We start from the raw sequence: 21712 nt of genomic DNA on the forward strand, positions 1-21712 counted from the left end.
TCAATTCTCTCTGAAAAATGTCATTTCCAATTGTAGAAGATCCCGTGGAGCTTGATGCACGGAGTGACAGTCTTCTGTGGGGGGCAGAGTGTTCAGAAACAAACAAACATCGGAGTCTTTCACTGGTAATTTTTATGATATAGATTATATGTATATATATATATATATATTTTTTTTTTACCTGATAGCATTGTACAACAGAAAATGACTGAAGCCCTAAAACCTTGTCGGCTTACTTGTATATAATAATAAGCCATTTTATCAATGTATATATATATATTTCTTATTTGCCACTCAGTCCAGTCTGAAATAATGAGGCTGAAATTGTCATAAACATCTTGAAATACATTTAAGAATGCATTAATTAAATGAAGTACAGACATGTAATTATTGTTAGGCAACACGCTACAGTCTGCGATTAATTTATTTTTAACCAGCATTCAAATTTGAATGCAAAATTATGAATGAAATATGTGGCTTTGTTGTTAGTATACTTGTCCATGTTTGTGATTGGTCAGGTGCTGCAAACACCTCCTCTTTTATGTGAATGCGCTCAGAGCTAGACTGGGAAACCCTGAGTGGAAATAGCAAGTTGTTAACCAGCTTCATGTGAACGCTTAGCGTGATCTCGTTTGTCAGGGTTTGTTAAGCCAGATAACGGAAAGATATCCTGGGTATGTTGAACCTGCTTCGTAGTACAGGCCTCAGGACCACTGCTCACAAAATCATACGCAACTCGGGTGCTGATTTTGATTAACCAACAAAACTTGGAGTACTTACTCACAAAGGTTTTACCTTTTACCTTTGTGCTCCATGTAAGTCAAGGTGCTGCGCACCATTCGAGCAGTCTTGGAGCCTTCTGATCCACCATTCTATATAGCATAGCTGGGATCAAAACAATATAAAGAAATTCTCCTGCTGATTACCTTGGGAGGTATTATTCTGGAGGAAATTGAGTAGCATGCTGCAATAAGATGGCAACTAATTAGCCAAAAGGGATTACAAGACTATTACAGTACCTGTCATCAATGCCAACATATCACTCATAACAAACAAGGACATCTGCTCAGACCACAGCTCCTCAACGTTCACATCCTTGTTTGGCCTTGTTTTTAATACATGGCAGCTTGGTGGTCCCATCAACGGGCTCTCTGAGGAAAACCATAGATATTTCACATCAAAATTACTGAAGCTACCTTGGCACTGATTTCATCATCTATATGTAGTCAAACTCGCAAGAAAACAAATTCAAGGATAATAAATATGAGATTCGAGAGCATTCAAGAGCAAACAAAGGCTGAAAAACAGCATTCAATTGAGGGATATTTTGCTGTGACTCAAGCTAATGATTCTAATGAAACACCACACCCCACAGCGGAGAGGCAAATCCAACGTGTAAGGGCATTTAGTTACAGTTCTTGAGAGCTGATAATGATGGTCCAAGAAAATACCAAATGCAAAAGCAGAAATACGCAAACTTCTCTCCACTAACAATATTCAGATGACAGACACACTGGAACGAACCTTTACATTCTGAACGATGAAACATGACTAAAGTTGCCATGTACTGTATTTACTGAGTTCTCAATAATCATGAATTTGAGACACGATGAAAAGTTTTTGTCATCATCCATTAATCTGACCATGATTTTCTTGTTCAGATTAATGGACATGTTATGGTTTTAAATCTTAATCTGATCAAGGTGATGTCTTCAAATGTCTAGTTTTGTCTGACCGACATTCCTGATCCCAAACACAGTTTAATACCGTGTGTGACAACCATCAAATACTGACATTTAAGAAGCTGGAACCATAGAATGTTTGCCTTTTTTGGTTAAAAAAAAAAAATGACAAAAGCATTAATTTAGTTATCAAAATAATTAATTGTCTGTCAATCAACAAATTAATCAACTAATTTTTGCTGCTCTACACAAACTCGTTATACTACATCCAATAATACATTAAATTATGGTGACGGGTTAATGCATTTGTGGCAACTCCTGCTTTTATTCATCTTAGGCTGTATGGTACTTAATAGGTCTTTTGACAGGACAGTTCTAATATTCACTGTCTTATAATAAATCATTTTTATCTCAAAGCAACAACTTCAATTTTAACAAGACAACACTCAGTAATCTAAGTGGTGCCATAAAGCCTATTCAAGGCATTTAATTCTAAACGTTACAAACAGGACAGAGGAGTGTCTCAAAAACTGAGAGGCAGATGCGGCAGAGTGGTTGCTAGCTCCCACCTGCTTGATGCTGTTGAGTGTGGGGACAGATCATCTCTGGAATCCCTGAGTGATTAGTGGTTACCTTGGGACTGGTCGCCTCTGCAGCAGTAAACATGCGTGTTGTGCTCTGAGGTTTAGATTAGCTGTGACAATAACATACAGCAGCTGTCACACCTTCAGGTTACACCAGTGTTTGACAGATAAGCAGAGGCAAGAGAATTTGTAAGACAGCATGGCTAAAATCATCCAGGGATCAACTAGGAGGCATTTTGTTTTTTAAAATGTTAAATAAATGAAACTGTTGTCCACGTTGTCATAACATTTCTGTCTGATAAAAATGAGAGATGTCTTAGTTGAGTACGCGTAAACCACTGTCTTTCTGAAAGATGAAAATGTCAAAGGAAAAGGCCATGGTATTCATATCCCTAGTTAATTAGGGTACCACTACCAGGAGGGTTTGGATGTTTGTGTTGAAGAACAGAAACATTTGCATTCCCCAAAGGGGAGCATGTCAACACGATCGATAGGGTAGTCTCTAAACTCCTGTTCAGCCTCCAAAAAAGGCATCCCACTCAGCAGATCTTCTCCCCAGGAATTCCCTGGAATTAACACAAAATTCTCGCAGTAGCTGCCTCGGTCAGTTTTACAGTACCACAGATTCCTTTCACAAAATTCAGTTTTCGAAATGGTAAAACATCACAAAGGTAAGCTTTCAATTACAACATATAGGGCACCTGGAACAGGCCCAACACCACCAAAGAGGCGTTGCCACCTCTCAAGTAATATGGTTAAACATTAATTATCCCGATACTGAGATAACTGAAGTGTGAGAGAAACAAACTGATCAATCTCCTTCTAAAGCCCAAGGAAAGCGCCTTGGGACTGATCTCTTGAGGGTTGACTTAGGGAGGGACATTTGACGAGGAAGTAATGGGTTTAGCACTAGAGTGAACAAGTGGATATTAACTGGGTGGTACAATTAAGTGGATTAATAACTTTTTTGATTTCAACTAGCCCTCTGTATTCACTACTTAAGTCGTATATTCATATTGAATGACATTTAATGAGTTGATATTCCATTAACAAGTATATTTGGTAAAAGTTGTGGCAATACGTAAGCATCTTAGACACTAGACAAGGACTATGGATGACACTAAGAAATACTGTGGGTTTTAGGCTGGTGGATAATAACAGCTATTATCCCTACGTGGCAAAAAACCTTTTCAGACTTCCTGCATTCAAAACTCTCAAAAGGGTAGCGAGTTAAAACTGGTTCCAAAAAGTGATCGACACTCCCACCCTGGAAATTTGGGTGCGAACACTTATCATTTTCACAGCCAAGGTAACGTATTTTCTTAAACTGGCTTTTGAAACCACACTGCTCTTTACAAACACGTTATCTCATGTGAATTCAAAAACTAAAAAAAAACTGTCCTCACATAAATCTAGGATAAAACTGTTTGAAGATATTTGCGTGTCAGTTATTATAGGGATGGTAAGAGTGTGCAGTGCAGACTGCCTTTTAGTTAACAAAAGGTAAAAAAAAAATACAGTTTGTCCTCCATTGCACACAACTGTATGAAAATCTGCAGATGATATTTTACCATTCGATGTTAATTTGATGTAATTCTGTAGAATGCAACTATTTACATTTGGGTACATGCCAAAACCAAGTACTGATAATATGTGCTTGGTGATATTAGAATTACCATAAAGTGCACCGACTTTAAAAACGTGCAAGAATGAGGTTGAAAGTACAGAATGCAACCTGCTTTACTTGTAGTACAACTTGGTGGGACGTACAATTCAACACATTCACTGCGAAGTGAAGCTCATGAGTGACACAATGCAGACATTGCTGGTCCGCATATCAGTGGTAAAGCCTGTTAATGCGCTTTTTCACAATGTCAAGCAAGCACCTTTAGTTGGACAGATTCTGTGATGTGGTGGCAGCTGAGAAAGATAGTTACGCACTGCAGAGCGAGCAGTGTGCCGTACTTTTAAACCTCAGACACTTCTCCGCCTACCTGTTCAACCAATATTAATGTAACATTAACATAATGCTCGCTGCACTGGAGAAGTTTTTGTATTACATGACCAATCAGAGCAGGTATTGGTGCATCCCTTATTACATATTTTCAAGTTTATTATTTCATTAACCATAAAAAGGTCAAACGCAATGCATATCTTGGTCACAATTCTTTATCAATCAAATGTAAGGGTTATAATCAAAAGGGTCTGTTTACATTTGCTCTTATATAAAAATTTTTTTTTTAAAAACAAGCCTAGGCCAGTATGTCGTTATGACTTAATATTCAATTTCTAAATAAGCAAGGACTCGTATAACAACTTAAAATAGATTAGAGCATTAAACCATGTAGCTGCATAAAAGCAATATTGTTAAGAGGGTTTTTCATGGTAATAAAAAAATGTCACATCAAAACACTGTCAGATTTACATGGTCTTATTTAATTTAGTATTCAGTTGCTCAGTTCTGTTCAAACCAAACATTTGTCTATCCTTTTGACAGGGACGAACACTACAGAGCTTCAAAGTCTGAGTAATGTGTACAATTTTATATATAAATCCCACCATGACCTCATTTTGAACCATCACCAACCCGCATGCATTCTAACAAAAAGTATCATTTACACTCACTGGAACACATGTTAATTTTACTTTCTACAGATGTTCAAGACAACAAGAACATTATTAATGCAAGGTTCAAATTTAATTCATCAAATACACCTTGAGTCTCATTTAACAAGCTTACTTTGCATTCTGCAGAGCACTTTGAGCTTGATAAAACATGCCCAGCCTAATCCTATATCTTCAGTGATTGTCGCCATAATTCACGACGGGAAAAATGAGCCTCGTGGAAGAGATAGCCTACTTTTGAATTTGTCTTTCCTCGCCTCGGAAAAAGACAAGCTTGAATGTAGCGCACACAAAAAAAAGAAAAGAAAGGAACCCTATGAGCTCAAAGCAAACACACATGGTCTGTTGACCCACAATAACACAAAGCAGGAAAAAGGAGCCTGAAGGTTCCATTGTCTTCCCTCTCCAAGGGGTAGCGTTGACTGACAGTTCAGCTGTAAGTAAAGCTGACACGGTATCACATCGCGGCAAGATTGTTTAAGGGGAAAGAGGACGCGGCAACTGAAGGACACAGGACATTTATTGATATGGCCAAGTCCTCCAGTGCAGCCGTTGATGTCCTTCAGTGAGAGTGCCTTATTGCCTGGACATTAATCACTATTGTCATGAAGCACAGGAAATAAGTACACTAGTTTCCCCAACAGCATTTTTCCTCCCTTGTTTCAAACCCGCCTGGTCGAATCCAGAATATGTATGCGTGTGCGTGTGTGTGTGTGTGTGTGTGTGTGTGTGTGTGTGTGTGTGTGTGTGTGTGTGTGTGTGTGTGTGTGTGTGTGTGTGTGTGTGTGTTGTTTTGGGTTGAATGCTGCTAGGACCGATGAAATGCTTTGGAGTGAAGTGGCTGTGAGTCATTCTAAATGATTAAAATGCTACTGTGACCAGCTTTGGAGAGTCTTGGCTGAAAGACTGAGTGAATTCAACCATACACACAACTAATGAAGTGATGACTGATTGCCCTGATTAACATAAGTTAAACAAATAAACAGTTTAATCACTATTAACGTCAAATTACTGTGATTATCTTGTAAAATAAACGCTGTTCTCAGAATGTTGAGCTCTTATCGAATGAAATATTCCACCGCCAGATCAGTCTTTACCATACCGCTGTCTCTAACGTGTGAATTTGTTCTGAATTTATAAATGCCTATATTTATTGGCAACGGGAATTGAATTCACATTAATGCTTTTCTTTTTTTACATACTTGTGAAGGAGAAGGATTGCTGCAGTTTTAGTTGTGATGTCAGCAGCTACGGTAATTACATCAAGAAAAATACAGACACAGTATCTCTTGCCAAATTGACTATAAATGATCTTCAATGTATCTTCAATATGCTTGTAAAACAAAAGAAAATTCCGAAGCAACACACCAACAACATTGGAAATGTGGTCGGTAAAGAACAGAGTGGTAGATGATGTTCCACTTCTGAAACATAAGTAAATCATGTTGTAGACATGACAGCAGCTGTATCCAGTGGACAGGCCGTTAGCTTTTGCAGCAATCTGACATTGGTAGTCACCAATCTAACAAGAAAAAAAATTACATGCGTGCACAAAAGATGATGAATTCCTTTATCAATAATCTATCTCATTTAAATATAATAGCATACAATTGAGGGCGGTATAATGTATCTATATATAGTTCTTCTCTGCATGCATTTTTTTTGCACTGCTGGTGATGAGTCTTTAGTCACGTAGCTGCTTTGTTTCAGCAAGTGTTAAAGGTACCCTGTGGAGTTTTTGAACACTAGCAATGCAATGGTGCAATGGTGTAATGTTTTTACAAGCATGTCCCAGTTTTGTGGTTATCATGCACACACACACAGACGCACAAATGGAAGTGTCGCTATACACATCCTGATAACAATTTTATGGTACTTCACCAATTTAGTTGGTAACCGATCCACAGAAATGTGTTACCAAAGGGAGGGAAGAAGAAGACTGCTACCTAAATGTGAATTGCAAACAATGTAGTCTTAAATTTTTTTTAAATAGGCTTGGAATTTGTTTTATTGGGAAGGTAATATCTTTTAGCAAAAGGAAACTTTTCTTTGTCCTCTGGAGTGCAGCCCAGCATATGAAAAGCTATACACTATTACTCTTAATGCTGCACAGAAAACTGGAAAGTGTCCAAAAAAAAAAAAAAAAAATTACACTACAGAAAAAAGAAAGAGAAACATTTTATTATATAATTTTTTTAATTGGTTTTGATGGATACTACTGTAATGTATAAGAAAAGTGAAGGAGCCATTTGTTAAAAGTGTACATTTTAAGTTATTGTTAAAAGTGGTGCAATTTTCCAGGAGACAGCCAAAGAGTGATCAAATAAATCCACTGGAAAACACTTGATGGTCTATTTGAGAAGTTGTCGAGTATCATGTTTACATTCAAAAATCGAAGTTTGGTTCAAATCCTCTGACATACACCTCTGTTTTCACATTGTCATAAAACTGTGGAGCACTATGATTTTGTAGACAGTAGCTGCCAAAATATTACACGTCCAGCACTTGTATTATTTTCAATGAAAATACGACAGTGTCTTGTAATTTAATTTCCTTGAGCTTACACAGACTCCGTGTCAGGGCACACGGAAACGTTTCATCTCGTATGTTGTTGTTTTTTTAAAACTCAATACATAACCAAACACTTTCAATTTAATGAAAAAACAAACATAAAATATGTGTTTCGAGAAAGTGATTGAATCAGAAATCAGAAATTTGGAAAATAACACAAGGTTGCGAGTGTTTACTCACACTTGCCCTGTTTACGCTGGGGAAATCATCAAGATTATTTTTCAAACTGCATTTTCCATCAGTAAGGACACCGCAAAATTAGCACTCAAACTTGAACACAGTTTTTCATACTCTACCACAACTGTTTGTGAAAGTTAGAGTATCCTCACTGACCTAAAATAATACCGTTTTAATTTAACTTTTTAAATTAAATGTCCTGCATTTTACATAATTATCATAATTGTTTTAACTGCACGGTAAACAAAACTATGTTAATAGAAACCTACAAATTTTGGAGCAAACTGTGGTATAATTAAGGGTGGATGATTTCACAGGCTGTTTCAGCCAAATGAAGCACATTTTTCACAGCGGGTCAGTTTGAGACAAACATGCAGGGGTGCTTTTCCCAAACGACACCGCTGGCCACTGCTTACCTACCACAACGTGACGCGAATTACGTACCAGCTCTCGCTTCTCCAAAACCAGACCACAGTCCGACAAAGTTGGCTCCCTCGCAGTTTAACTCATCACAGTTCAAATAATGTTATCACTAACACCGCATTGTTTTCAAATGTCTCCAGTCTAATTAAAAAGATAGATAAGCCGGTCATTACATTTGAAGAAGCAAAAGGGTGAGCATCTCCAGCAGAAGGATAAACAGCGAATTATCTGCACAAAAGTGAAAAGTGATTACAGATGCAATGTTTCCCCATCGGACCATTTAGTGGGTGGCACAAGCAGCTGCTGGAGAGACAACAGATAACAGTACGCTGTGCCCATCTCTGATTGAGACTGAGCATATGTTATTGAGGCTATTTTAAAAAGCAGGGCGTTTGCTTTGAGATGATGTGTCAGTACTGTACATATTGAACCAATTATCCAGAAAACATAAAGAGGACCTTGATGATAACGGTGCTGTTGCCAACATCAGTGATGTCCAGACAGCTGGCATCCTGCTGGCACAGCAGTGCATCAGGACCTCATTACTAACATTAATAACTCGTTTGCTCACTGACATTCTGTTTGCAGCGAGCAGTAATGGAGTTATTTGAAAATGGCCATTACATTTGTCAAATAATTATTTAAAATCTGTTCCTTGAGGTCCTAATTTCGCAAGGCTTTACTCCTTTACCCTTTTTTTTTTTTGTTGTTGCTGTATTAACAATTTTTAAGTACAACAATTAAATTTTCTATAATAAATGATGAGCAATGCTTTTAAAAGACGGACACGGGGCTGCAATTCGAAACCGCCCAACAACAACAAAAAAAGTGTCTGCATTCGTTTGCCTGAAATAGAGTTTTCAGAACCGCAACAGCAGTATGAACATCATGATACTGTGGAAAGTGATGATGTTTGTATTAGGGAGAAAAGACATGTAAAACTGCTTTTCCACTGATGATAAATCCCTCAAACGTCATCATGAAAATTAAGCGTCGCTGTCAATTTTATCGACAGGTATAATTTTAAATCCAGTGTGTGGTTTAAGAAGGGGAATATCCTTTTCTAGCCTTTCATTGCTCCTTTTTTTTTTTTTGCTAAACTTTAGCAATAGTGTCTATGACGTAAACTTAAATAAAGATTTATGTCAGCTCGCCTGAAACGGTAGATAAACACAGTTACTTTGACGGTGCTCAGTTGGATTTATCCCCCACCACCTTCCAGCCGGTCTGCCACTTGGCCTGTATTGCCTTTCTGCTGTGTGTCAGAGGTCTGGTGAGACATGCCATATGAGAAAACTCAGCTGTTAGGGGGCTTGTACGGCTACAAGTCTATAAAGCGGCAAACTGAGGACATGAGGACGTGGAAGCATGGAACTGGGGGATTTTTGGGGTGGGGGTGGGGGTTGGGGGGGGGTGACTCAGAGAGGAACCATTCTCCTGTGTTACATCACTGCTACTTGCCTATGGAGGATGATTGGTGCCACAGGACCAAATACATTAAATATGTTTGGACACAAACGTACTTGTATGCTTATGGTAAGGGGTTACAGTTGCTACAGTTATAATGCCAGCAAAAGTGTATGATGAAATTTTAAATTCCTCGCCTTGCATCGACTAAAACCCTAAAAAAAAAAAAAATTTAAATCATCCTGTTATTACAATTTCATATTTCGATGGTGTTTTTTCCAAGACAAAAAATACCCGAATGCCCCACAGTGCTTTAATGCAACTCCACACCTAGTCTTTTATTCTGTACATGTAGATTCATGTCGAGGTAAATAGTCTCCACCCACCCCACCCTGCAGCCACCCCACCCCTCCCCTCCAGCTCGAGCTGGCTGTTCAATGACATGGAAAGCCCCCCCCCGGGATCGGTTCTTTAAGTTTGTGACGTATGAAACCGTGGCAGTCGAATCGGTGTTTAACAGACTGACACTGCAGTTCCAAAAACAGAAATGCTCAGCCATGGCATTAACCCCTTATTTCACTCATGATATTTCTGGTAGCATATATTTAAAAAAAAAAAAAAACACACCACATAAATGAGGTAATAACGTTAAAAACGTAATTATCGCTGGAGGAGGTTTTTAAAATTGGGATAAAAATCTGGATGACCGACAATGAAGAGTGCCTGTAGATATCACTCCCATGTCTCAACTATTTTAATCGTTCTTGGTAGCATAATAGAGCCCAACAAATACATGTGTGAGAAGCAATGTGAGCACAACGTTGGCCCATAAGTGTCAAGAAATTGCAGTTCAGAGATGCCAAAGATGTTTGTGTTTAAGAAAGATAATTGATATTACTTAGGTTAACTAACAAATATTTTGTTTAAAAAAAAAAAAAAAAAGCCTTTACCCTTTCTTTCTAACAATCCACAATTTTATGGAGCTTAGCCTAAGGTAACACAGACGAATGTATGTTTTTAAAAAAAATGGACATCAGCAGATATATTATAATCATATTTTAAACTGTAATGTGTCAGTATTTGCCTAATATCAAATATGTCACAGGTCAGGCTGTTTTTTGTTGTTGTTTTTTTTTCCAAAGGAGTCCGGTTGTGGGAATCTGTGGGAATCTTTTTGTATACAGCAGCAGTAGAGCATCAGTAGATTGCTTAGCTTCCCGTGCCGGTACAGCCGCCTGTTTCTCCAAACCGGGGATGTGCCGTCTCCTGTATACTGCAGGTGATACAATGACTATGGATAAGCACCCTACTTTAAACAATCAGAACTATCTCTTTAAAGTCCATACCCCAACCACAGCGAGCAGATTTATGGGGAACGAGTCAATAGGGAAAACCAAATTTTGACACAACACCAGTGTTGTACCATATTCAGTAATCCATTTCATTTTGTGATTAGGGTTTCGGTTAGGGTTTTTAATACATATATATATATATATATATACTGTATATGTATGTTTTATATATATAAATATATTAAAGCACAGAGTGAAACAGCTAAGATAGTTTGACCTTATCTAGATACTGTAGATGTGTCCGTGGCTGATACCAACACTAACACTTGTATTTAGCTGGCCCATCAGGCTTTTTCCACGGCTGGATCTCATGGTTCACCGATTTCCGTGCAGCACCAGTAATCCCAAATTGGGTAGCCCATAGTCCAGAACCACGTTCGTACTCCAGTGGCATTAATCGCCCCTCATACTTGCACATCCATCCACAAGCCAACAGCGCTAACTATCGCCCCGATCCACTCTCTACCTACGCACATGACAGCAAACAAGACACAGGTTTTCACCTCCACATAAACCCGAAACCAAAACTACTGCCGGCCAATAAATGCAACTTGGGGCACCTCCACAAACACCGGCGCAACAAAAAACCAACAGGCTAAACCGATGGAGCAACCCCGGTAAACCGGAGGAGATAAAGTCCAACACTACCAAAAGTGCAGTCACAGAGTGCATACAAGGGTGTTATATAGTACGTTTGCTGAGAATTGATGGCATTCGCGCCGTGTTGTGTGAATAACCAGAAAGGTGTCCAACAGAAACCGCAAGACCGGACGCAGGACTGCTGTAGTTATAACGCAGGGATAGTTTGCGCCACAGTCCAGCTGCCTAATCAATAACATGCACACACATCACGGAGGCGAAGAGTCTCAGCAGCAGCAGCAGCAGCAGCAGCCGGACGGTATAAAAAAAAAAAAAATATAATAATAATAAAAAAACTCGCTTCGGCCCGGAAAACCGTTATGAATTCAGGCAAAACGATACCGCTGAAAAATATCGTATTTCGACAACCAAAACTCGCTTTTACCCTCGAATAGAAACCCCTCCACCACCACCACCCTCCACCTCCACTGTAGCGCCAGACGCCGAGTAGTTGGGGAGCTAAACCCGTGTTTCTCGCATGTACTTACCAGATTGACAGTCTTTGTGTTTGGGCAAGGTTAAAAACATTAAGGATAAAATCCACCAGTAACTCGGTTCCCGTATTCTCCGCATGTTAGACCGCTCATCGAGAGCAACAAGGAGGCGAGAGGGGGGTGACAAAGTTTGCGTGTCTTTTCTTCCTCTTTGGAAAAAGATTTTTTTTTTTTTTTTTTTTCACTTACACACTACCGAAGCTGAAATGAAGTTGGCACAGCGGCCGGGAAGGCAGAGCATCAAAGTACAAAAAAAAAAAAAAAAAAAAAAAAAAAAAAAAGGTTGGCGGTCAGGATGCAGTCACTGCTTTTGCTTTTTTTTTTTTTTTTTTTTTTTTTTTTTTTTTAAAACGATAGATGTATTCGCCTGCGGTCCGAGCTGAGGCTCTCAGCCTCGAGGAATAAAACGTTACGCACACCACGGCTGGGCACAAACACTTCAAAATCTGTTGCTGGACTCCTCCGTTTCTGCAGCGGGCTTCCAGATAGCGACATTCCCGAAGTGTTGAAGGGGTCAAATCGGCGATCAATCGCTGTCTTTAACTACAAGGGAGCGAAAAGTAGTCGAATAATATTGATCGCACGTGGTCATTATTAAGTGATTATCCGCTGCGTCGGCGACACGAATCAGAAAAGTGGAGCTCGAAACGTCCCGTTCTTCCATCCAGGAAGTATACTTAGCGGTCAGGCGTGCACGGATGTGTGGCTACTGGTCTGGTCCCATCCTACCCGGACGGAGGGAGCCTGCTGCACGGGGCGGGGGCAGCGGAGGGAGGAGGGGAAGGAGGGGAAGGAGGGTTTGGATGGGGGGGGAGGGAGGAGGGCGGTTCTTGGATTTGCTGAATGCAAAATGACTCGGAACGGACCCAGAGGCTGTTTCTGTATTAGGCGCTATGACGAGAAAGACTCCAGAAACCAGTGTCAGCTTGCGTTGTCACCATGCACACTGGATTCCGCTGCCTCTTTTTTTTTTTTTTTTTTTTTTTTTTTAATGTTGCATCAAACATGTTGCATCAAACATGATGAAATATTGTTCGAATATTATGCGGCTGAGGCCATTGGATTTGAAGCCTGGTTCAGAAAGAGAAAAGGGAAAATAGTCCCCCTGCTGAATCCACTGGTTCCAGCCCCCTTCCTGTCATCTCCCCTGCTCTGCTGCTTCCTCCCAGGTCCCATTATTGAAATGACCCTTCTGTGGCCACACTGTGATGCCCCTTTGCCTCCTGCTGGCAGAGCTGTGAATGGAATACTTTAGCAGTAATCATCACCTGGAATATCATCGTGTGCGAGTGTGTACTGATGGGAGAATTATGCATCCACATGGTGATACTCCCCTAGGTAAATGTGTAGTCAGTGGTGTTCTTGCAGAACTATCCAGCTGGACATTTAATTTGAGGAATCTGATTAAATTTCTCATTTAATTACCCAGTTCTCTGCAGGGCCATTGAGGACAGTCACAAGGGCCCTTTGCTTTTAATGTGGGCCATCTGCTTCCTCTCCAAAATGCCTACCTTTTCAAAGCCCCCACATCCTCGTGGGCATCCTCGCACGATCCTCCAGGCTGCACTACCTCCGTACACACCGCAAAACACCTCCGGGGTCGACAGTTACTCCGGATCTCGCCGTATTCTCATTGATCAGGTGCAATTAACCCGAACAGAAGTTTATGAATACTTTTCAGTTTTGTTTTCAATCTTGTTTTCCGTCAGATGACACATCAGAGGAGCACTTTGATTTATCATGCGGATTGCGAAAATTATTCTGCAGTAGGCCCCAGCGCACTGACCCTCAGGCCAATGTGAGGAGGTAGATCTCCCCCGACCAACATACCATCACAACACAACACAGCCAAATAAAGTTAGGATTTTTAAATCCTTCTCTTGAATTATATGTAAATTGTCAGTATAGTCAGGAATCATATTCATTTCTGACATAATCATCTAAACTCATGCTTCACACCAGATTTCAACCATATCTTATCAGTGAGAAGAGTTTCCTGAATTGAATACATGTTATAGGCCTATAGATCAATTGTTGTGTAGTTTCGTGATCTAAAGTCATTCTTTAAAGAAATGAAAAGGCCATGGTCACATATGTAGACATACTTCAACCAATAAGTCACAAGTTCTCCTCAAAGCTAACATGATTCAGGCTTATAGATTCAATAAAAAGAAAAAAAAAAGAATGTAAGTGGTCAACCTTGTGCCTTCTTGGCATTAAATATATTTCAAATAACAATAAAAGCAAACAGATAGGTGACATGCTCTTTGCAATTTATCGTATCTTGTCAATATTGAAAACAAGAGGACTTCTTCGTCAGGTGCGTGTACTTGCCTGTGTTGAAACTATATTTTCTCAAGAACAATAACACGTGGAGGTCTCCCTGTGAGCAGTGAATGCACTGTGGGTTTCCCAAACATGTCAAATTAGCAAACCTTTAGACTGCATTCATGGCATCCAACCAGCAAGCCTGACAAATGCACTCAGATGATTTTGGTCTAATTTGATCATGCTTTGTATCTTTCTGAAATTACATAAAAGCAATCACAGTTAAAAATTTAAAATTTAAAAAAAATATTAAAAAAATCGAATATATTTTTTCTGTCCAAAAAGAATCACACTGAGCTTCATGCCAAGACCTTGAAAATTCACAAGAGTCCCAAACTACTGCACCACTTCCCACTGCAAGTCTTCACAGTCTCTTTTAGTTTCATGAAGCATTTGTAATGTATGCTGTGACATTTGACATTCTAATCTTTTTCACCCCAAAGGCCTCCTAACACTTTCTCCGACAGTTAAATTGTGCCTCAGACTAAAAAAAAAGAAAAAAAAGAAAAGAAAAGGAAAGTTGAGATATATATGATTCATGTGAGTCCAGCAATGACACCAGCATCGTCCCACAGGCTTCTCCTTCCTCTTTTCCCTTAAGTGGTTTGAGAGTCACACTTGTATTATTTTTTCAAACACATTTCACATGTTGACAGTCGCTACATAATGTACGACTGGGTGCATCAATTATGTAATGCAATTCAGGCTATGACCATATATAATTTATGTGATTCTCAATCTCTTACATTATTTAATCAAAAGCTATTTTTACAATTATTACTCTCCCCAAATAGTTTGATCTTTTGTTGGTCTGTTCTCCAGTTCTCCACATCAGTGTGTCACGGCACTGCTTTCAATCTACTCTGCATTAAGGTTTCAGTCAGGGCAGGACAACCTTAAAAAAGGGTACCTCTCAAAAACTGCAAAAAGAGGTTCAAAAGCTAATAACACTTTTTTTGGTTTCTTTAAAAAAAAATAAAAAAAAAATCTTCATAACTAAAATGTCAAAAAGTGGGCTGCATTCCAGGATTACATTGGATGTTGCGTAACGTGATCTTCCAGTCTGGCATCTTTCTATTTTGATTAATGGTGAACAATTGCTAATTTAAGTCATATGTAAAAAAGGAGGTCAAGTCACATTTGCATTAGAACTACATTATGAAAATATTCCTCATCCCTTTGAGAGAAAGTTGTTTTTAAAGACACTACAGGGGTCTGAATCAGAAAAAAGCAATGTGGCCTTGTCAAAATAAAATCTGCGACAACTGCTGACTTTTAATTGAAAGAGAAAGGACCATACCTGTGTTTCACATGTTTTCAGCCCATTTACTGGAGCCACATGTATTTCGGATTACTGCCAACCATTTTTGATGTGTTTTGCTGCTTTCTTGGCAGTCACTGTTTTCATTTAGGTTTGCGTCTGCATGACAGACAACTTAATCCATTACAAAGGACATCATGTCTGATTTTATTTTTGTCAAAGTCATATTATGTGATGTTGAAATGCATGCAGATATTTGTAAAAGTCTGCCTGTGTGACGCATTCATGTGCTGCGGGATGTCAGCTGCCAAACAAGATTGCATTTATGATTTATGCTGATAGTAAGCTGTGAACACAATCAATAAGCAAATAGGTCCAGATTGTAAAAGAAAACACGAGGTGGTTACTTTTTCAGCAGCTAGCTAAGCTTAGGATTTTGAATATGTTCATGGTCCGCTTAGGATTTAGGGTTTGCCTTTTACTTTTGTAACTGTGCGTGAAAACAAAGTTGCTTCTGAGAACAGAAGGGTGTTGATAGCGATAACACTCAAACAAACATGATTTCCTGAGAGCAGATGGGAACCTCTGAAGTTCCTGTGGAAACAGGAAGGTACTACTCCACTGTGGTACATTGTGCAACTACTATCCTGTGGATTGATTATTGATTATATTCTTCTTTTTTTTTGGTCATCTATGTCTCTCAGTGTAAAAACATCTCTGGCTGCCAGTGATGAAATACATGAAATAAAATCTAACATGTCCTGTGGTTTTAAGTGTTCACTGAGTCACTAAGGTTGGTTTTTAGATCACTTTAAGACGATTCAGCTGATTCATACGTGAAAATGTATTTGTTCATCAAAGAAATACTCCACTCTCTAACGCAAAGAGATGCATATGTTGGTGCGATTGACCTAATTTTGCCGGCTGTAGAATTTTTTTTTCTAAATGCAGAGATAACACGAGGAACACAAACAGTTTTTAGATCTGGGTGGTCAGTGTTGGATAAAAGAAATGTAAGGAGGGGGGAAAAAAGAAGGTGTTGAGAAAAGGAGAGAGAGAAAGAGTTATGATGTGAGTGATTTGAGGCTGTAGTAGTTACTATTTGAAGCCAGTAGAGGGTGTCTGCAAAATTCATGTTGCCATTAATCACTGCAGTTGTTCAAACCACCTAGGACCATCGGTGAAGCTCCTGAAGAATGTAATAGATTCATTTTTCACAAAGGGACAACGAATCCAGGCAAAGAACTTGCGGATGATTTAATAGCCCAAAAGAATCTGGAATAGAGCACCACTGTGCTTAATAAGGTTAATTGATGCCACGATGATTTACTTGTCTGTTATGGATGCCCTTGCAGAGTGTTTGTGTAGTTTGTTGTTGCCAGCGCACCACAGCACCTATTAATTACCTTTGCTTGTACATTCACTCAACCACACAGCAACTGCTGTCTTTTTTGTGGCATCCTAGAATATTCATTTTACCAGGATCAACAAAGCTTAGGGATCAATTTTCTTTTCATTTTCAACAATTTGTACCAATTTGCAAGTCACAGAGGATTTTTGAATGTTATCACCATGATGCCAAACTGCTGGAGAAAAACAGAGGGAGTGAGTAATATAACAGTTCTTGAATTGCTCCATGAATTTGCATACATGCAAACATGGATCTTCTTCAACTGAATTAATTCACTGCCGGATACAAAATGGCTGTAGGAGTTTGAGATACAGAGGAAAATAATGTGGTTATGGTTAACAACTGCAAACATTTAGTCATTTTGCACATGGTGTAATTTCTTGACATGTCTGCACAATGCTTTCATTGTTAGGCATGGTTATATTTACTCCACCGTTCCCAGCACAGATTAGAAGTTGACTCATTGTTAAATCACGTAGTGCTTTTAAGTCCTTCCTCCGATTTAAAAGAACAAAAACAATTCTCTAATTCCCCCTCGTGTCCAAAGTCATTAAAAGTAAGATACCTCTGACTTTCGTCTATAATTCAGAAGTTGCTGCATTTATCTCCCTCCTGGCATTGGCTGGCGTCTTTTTAGGCACAGGGCGACTGCTCGAGCTGGCAGATGTTTGTACACATGGCCTCACAGCACTGAACAAAATAAGCTGTCAGAATAATGCGTCCTTATAAAGGAAAGCTTGTCAGCATTAAGGCGGAGAACTGCATCGCCTCTGTGTTGCACACCACATCCATAACGTGCTTTCCTACATTAGTGTTTCAGCTCGAGGATCTACTTCAGTCTTTTGTGTTCGTTAACGACTGTGCACATTACGTGTGAAAATATTTTGAGTTTTTATTTTTTTTATTTTTTGGGGGGGGGTTTAACTCTATCACGTTAACCCACAGGCTCCCTCAGACATCAGGCATCTTAGGGCCTTCATGCCACAATTTATTATTCAAATAAGTCTCTACTTCCCTGCATAATTACCAAAATAAAACACAGCCTAATACAGAATCCCATTACAATAGACAAGGACAGTGTTTTGACCTTACAAGTAGAGATAGCAGCCTTACATATTCCATTTTAGTACTTTTTTAAGTGTCCTTTTCCTACTCTAATTAAATGCTCGGTCAGGTGCTTTTACTTTCAGTGGACTTAAATTAGCGTGAGAGGGCAGAAGAGGTCTAGAGACATGACCTGACACACTTTTGGTCCTCCTAACTATTCTTCAGTTTGATAACTGCAGAGGTTTCTGGGTTATTCCCGTTGGCTTCAGCTCTAATAATTAATTGTAGACATACTTGATCGTTTAAATCTTTAACGTAATGCACATATATATGCTTTAAATTGACATTTTTGGAGCATACATTCAATAGTCGTGTTTTTTGTCGTATGCATTGTCTCCTTTGGGTGCGAGGCGATAGAGTCTTTTATGTACCTCCTGTAGAAAGAGTGTTCTTCTGTGGAACCTCCTTTGGTGCGAGCCAGCGTTTGGTGTTAGTCCACACTGTGCATTCACAAAAGCAGGGCATACCAAAATATTTCAAGGGAGACTCAATTTTACACATCAAAGTCTGTTTACAGGGCTTGGAGAGGAGTACTGCATAATGTGAACTTAGTTGTAAAAAAAAAAAAACCCTTGCGCATTGGTGTTTGGAGCTCACCAGACTTCTCCAGCCAGCAAGTCCGCTTCAGGATCAAGGCTAAGTTAGCTGCTGTGAAACAGAATCTCAAATTGAACAGTCTGTGGCTGATTTGTATATTAGGTAAGGTAAGCACAATGGAGTAAAAATGACAATATTTGTGATATTGCTGATTTTTGGCTGAACTGATGGGTCCCGCCCTACAAATCCATTTGTCTGTCACCGAGTGAGACAGCGAGCAATAAAGTTACTCCATTGGTTGGCCGAGTGCCGCGTGACTGGATTTCATACATGGTGCAGTCATATATTAGTCTTGTTTAAACTGTCAATCATGAGTCCAACAATATATTTAGGAGTGCAATGCTAAATTTATTGGCAGTGTACTCTAAGATGGTTGAGCATTTCTTATCTGAGGCAGCATGTGTTGAATCTTTTCAAATGTAAGAAACACTAACAGTGAAATCTTCAAATTGATCTTATGAACGGTAGATGGGGGACATAAACTGTCCTGGAAGCGGGAATAGCACATGTGCTAAGAGAAAAAAACATGTTGTGTTACATGTTCTTTCATAAAGTAGGCTAAATACATAGTTCTATACTTCTTTGAGTAAAATTATGAATTTACAGACAGACATCAACAAAATTAGAGACGAATACAGTTTAGGATTTGAAGTCCACAGATGAAAGTGCTGTAACATTAATCATGTCTGTAAAAGTATGCAGCTGTATGCATAACCTATCATGAGATGTAATTTATGCAAAACTGAGGGATTAATATTTTACTAGCCTGCTTCTTTTTCTTTTTTTTAAATCTCCAATGCATGTGTGAAAAATCACTACCCAGAGTCTGAATGCTGCAGAGAGAACGCAGCCAAATAGTGCTGCTGGGCAGGTGCCTGGAGTTCCATTTGAGCAAAACAATTATGAAAATTGAAGTTATGCAGATGAACAAAAGGATTGCTATAGGGAAATGTCCTCTATTCATGTCACACGGTTAGAAAAAAAAAAGAAAAAAGGAACACAACCGCATTTACTTGTTAGAGGCTACAAGTCTTGTTTTTGTCTGGAGCGAGATTAACTTGAAAGACGCATACGTGTCCGCGGTTTTACTGATGCAGCCAAGTTATAAAAAATAAAAAATAAAAAATAAAAAGATTCCAGGCAATAGTCATGCTGAGCACTGCATTACAAACAACCCAGCAGCAAGGTCAAACCACTAACAGAACTTTATTAGTCTCAATTCATTAGTCTCAATATATACACTATATCTTTTCTCTCCTTGTAAACTGTTAATATCTGAACACTAATTTGCTTTCATACTTGGTCTCTATTTCAATTTCAACATTTAACCCTAACCTAAAGGTAGGACACACAGTATGTGTCTCACTCTGCAGAAGGCTACTACTGTATGCCTGCATTTAATTGTTGTTCAATTAATATAGGAATTTGGACTTTACTCAACTTTAATTTGGAATTTTGTAAATCATTACTTTTCTTCCAATAGTTTGTGAGCATCATTGCAAATACATTCTCTACTTTATGGTTGACAATGTTGGATAACAGAGACTACATTCAGCTTCTTTGTGCTACTTTAGTAACTGTTAGTCAGATCAGTTCTGCTGCGATAGAGACACCTGATCGAGACAGTTGTCACACATTTGGAGGAAAAATAAATGTACTGCTGCTGTTGTTGTCGTCATGTTTATACTGTCTGGTAACTCTCTTACAGGGTTGTTTTGCTGTACATACAATTTTATTTTCTTCCAATGCCGTTTGCGTGATGCCAAGTAAAAATGGAATGTTTAAAGCATTCAAATGTACATATTTGGTAAGAGTGGCAGAAGACGAAAGAACAGAAATAAATGGCAGCCTTCACAGTTGAGTGAAGGTTGATAAGATAGAAGAAAAACACAAAAGATGAAGACAAAGATTGTCCCCCACGACAAAGATAAAAACAATGACATTTTAATGTATTTTTTTGCACTCTGAAAAAACACATTTTAAACTAAACTGACAGCTGTGTCTGGGCCTATAGGTTTGTATATTTTCTTCACACTGTAGGTGTCCTTTCATTTTGTTTTCTGCCAAACCTGCAACGCAATCTTCATTAGACGCTCACAGTGCAATTTGTAACCTGGATTCAAGGTACCCTGCAGGCCTTTCATCCTACATAGTCGAGGAATAATATACAAAACCATGTTACCAACCAGTTAAGTGCAAGATTAGTGCATATTGTGGTATTTCTGTGTCTAGGATATGCGATACCGCACGTAGGTGGAGGCAAATAAATCAATCTTACCATCAATGCCTCCTCATAAGTCTTCCCTATACGGCTTAAAAGGTCTCATACGGTTGCATTCCTGTGTTCAGTGGTCTGATTGTAATAATTAAAACTAATTGTGTGACCTTCAGGCAACACATCATCAACCTTTGAGGATTAATGAAGTGATTACATGTAAGAATGAAAGCGTGGTATTTATATCCGAACATTTTTTGATATATACACAGTTTAGAGTATAAAAATAGTAAATGTAATCATAAAGCTTTCATTACCATGAGCTTTCAGCTTTCCAATGCGATGCCTAGAGCGACCATACAGACACCTTAATTTGTTTGTTTTACAATGAGAGCTTTGCAGACAAGCTCCATTCAGTCCCCCTACCTTAATCATTGCTGGATTGATGCATGCTGAAGATCATTTTCTGAGCTACTCGTCTGTGTAGTGGCTCACATCCAGCACACGCTTTGTTTTAGGTCCCAGAGAAAAAGATGGATTCAAATCCAAGAGCAGACAAATAGAAATGTTCCCTACCTGGGTGCCAAGATTCTACTTCGAATCAGGTTAAACTACATTATCGAATGCACAGAGTGGACTGAAACTAAATCAAGCTTTATTGCGTGAAGGAGACGGCTACATGTCTCACGAGAGTAACAGCCAGCGCAAGACATTCACATGAATTTTACACTAAACTGTTGCAGTTTTCAATAGCAATAAATGCAACTTTTTTCCTCTGAATTATGTCGCCCAGATGTCTTGCATTTGTAGAGCCAGCACTCGGCAAACATCCCGAGTGG

At 39.0% G+C, this 21712-nt stretch overlaps 2 protein-coding genes across 2 annotated transcripts in view; one reads left to right on the forward strand and one right to left on the reverse strand.

The window, feature by feature from the left end:
* ca16b (carbonic anhydrase XVI b) overlaps positions 1 to 12871 on the reverse strand; it is a 94900-nt gene extending 82029 nt beyond the window's left edge. The window contains exon 1 of the mRNA XM_069690667.1: positions 11949 to 12871. Coding sequence (XP_069546768.1) covers positions 11949 to 12033 — 85 coding nt within the window. The 5' untranslated portion in view covers positions 12034 to 12871. The remainder of the gene's footprint in view (positions 1 to 11948) is intronic.
* Positions 1 to 21712, forward strand: part of LOC138616434 (sodium- and chloride-dependent GABA transporter 2-like) — a 318896-nt gene that overhangs the window by 218506 nt on the left and 78678 nt on the right. The window lies entirely within an intron of this gene.

Source organism: Brachyistius frenatus, unplaced genomic scaffold (assembly GCF_029030835.1).
Source record: "Brachyistius frenatus isolate BFR_SWC_R1_liver_20210118 unplaced genomic scaffold, ASM2903083v1 Contig_10, whole genome shotgun sequence".
Classification (NCBI taxonomy): domain Eukaryota; kingdom Metazoa; phylum Chordata; class Actinopteri; family Embiotocidae; genus Brachyistius; species Brachyistius frenatus.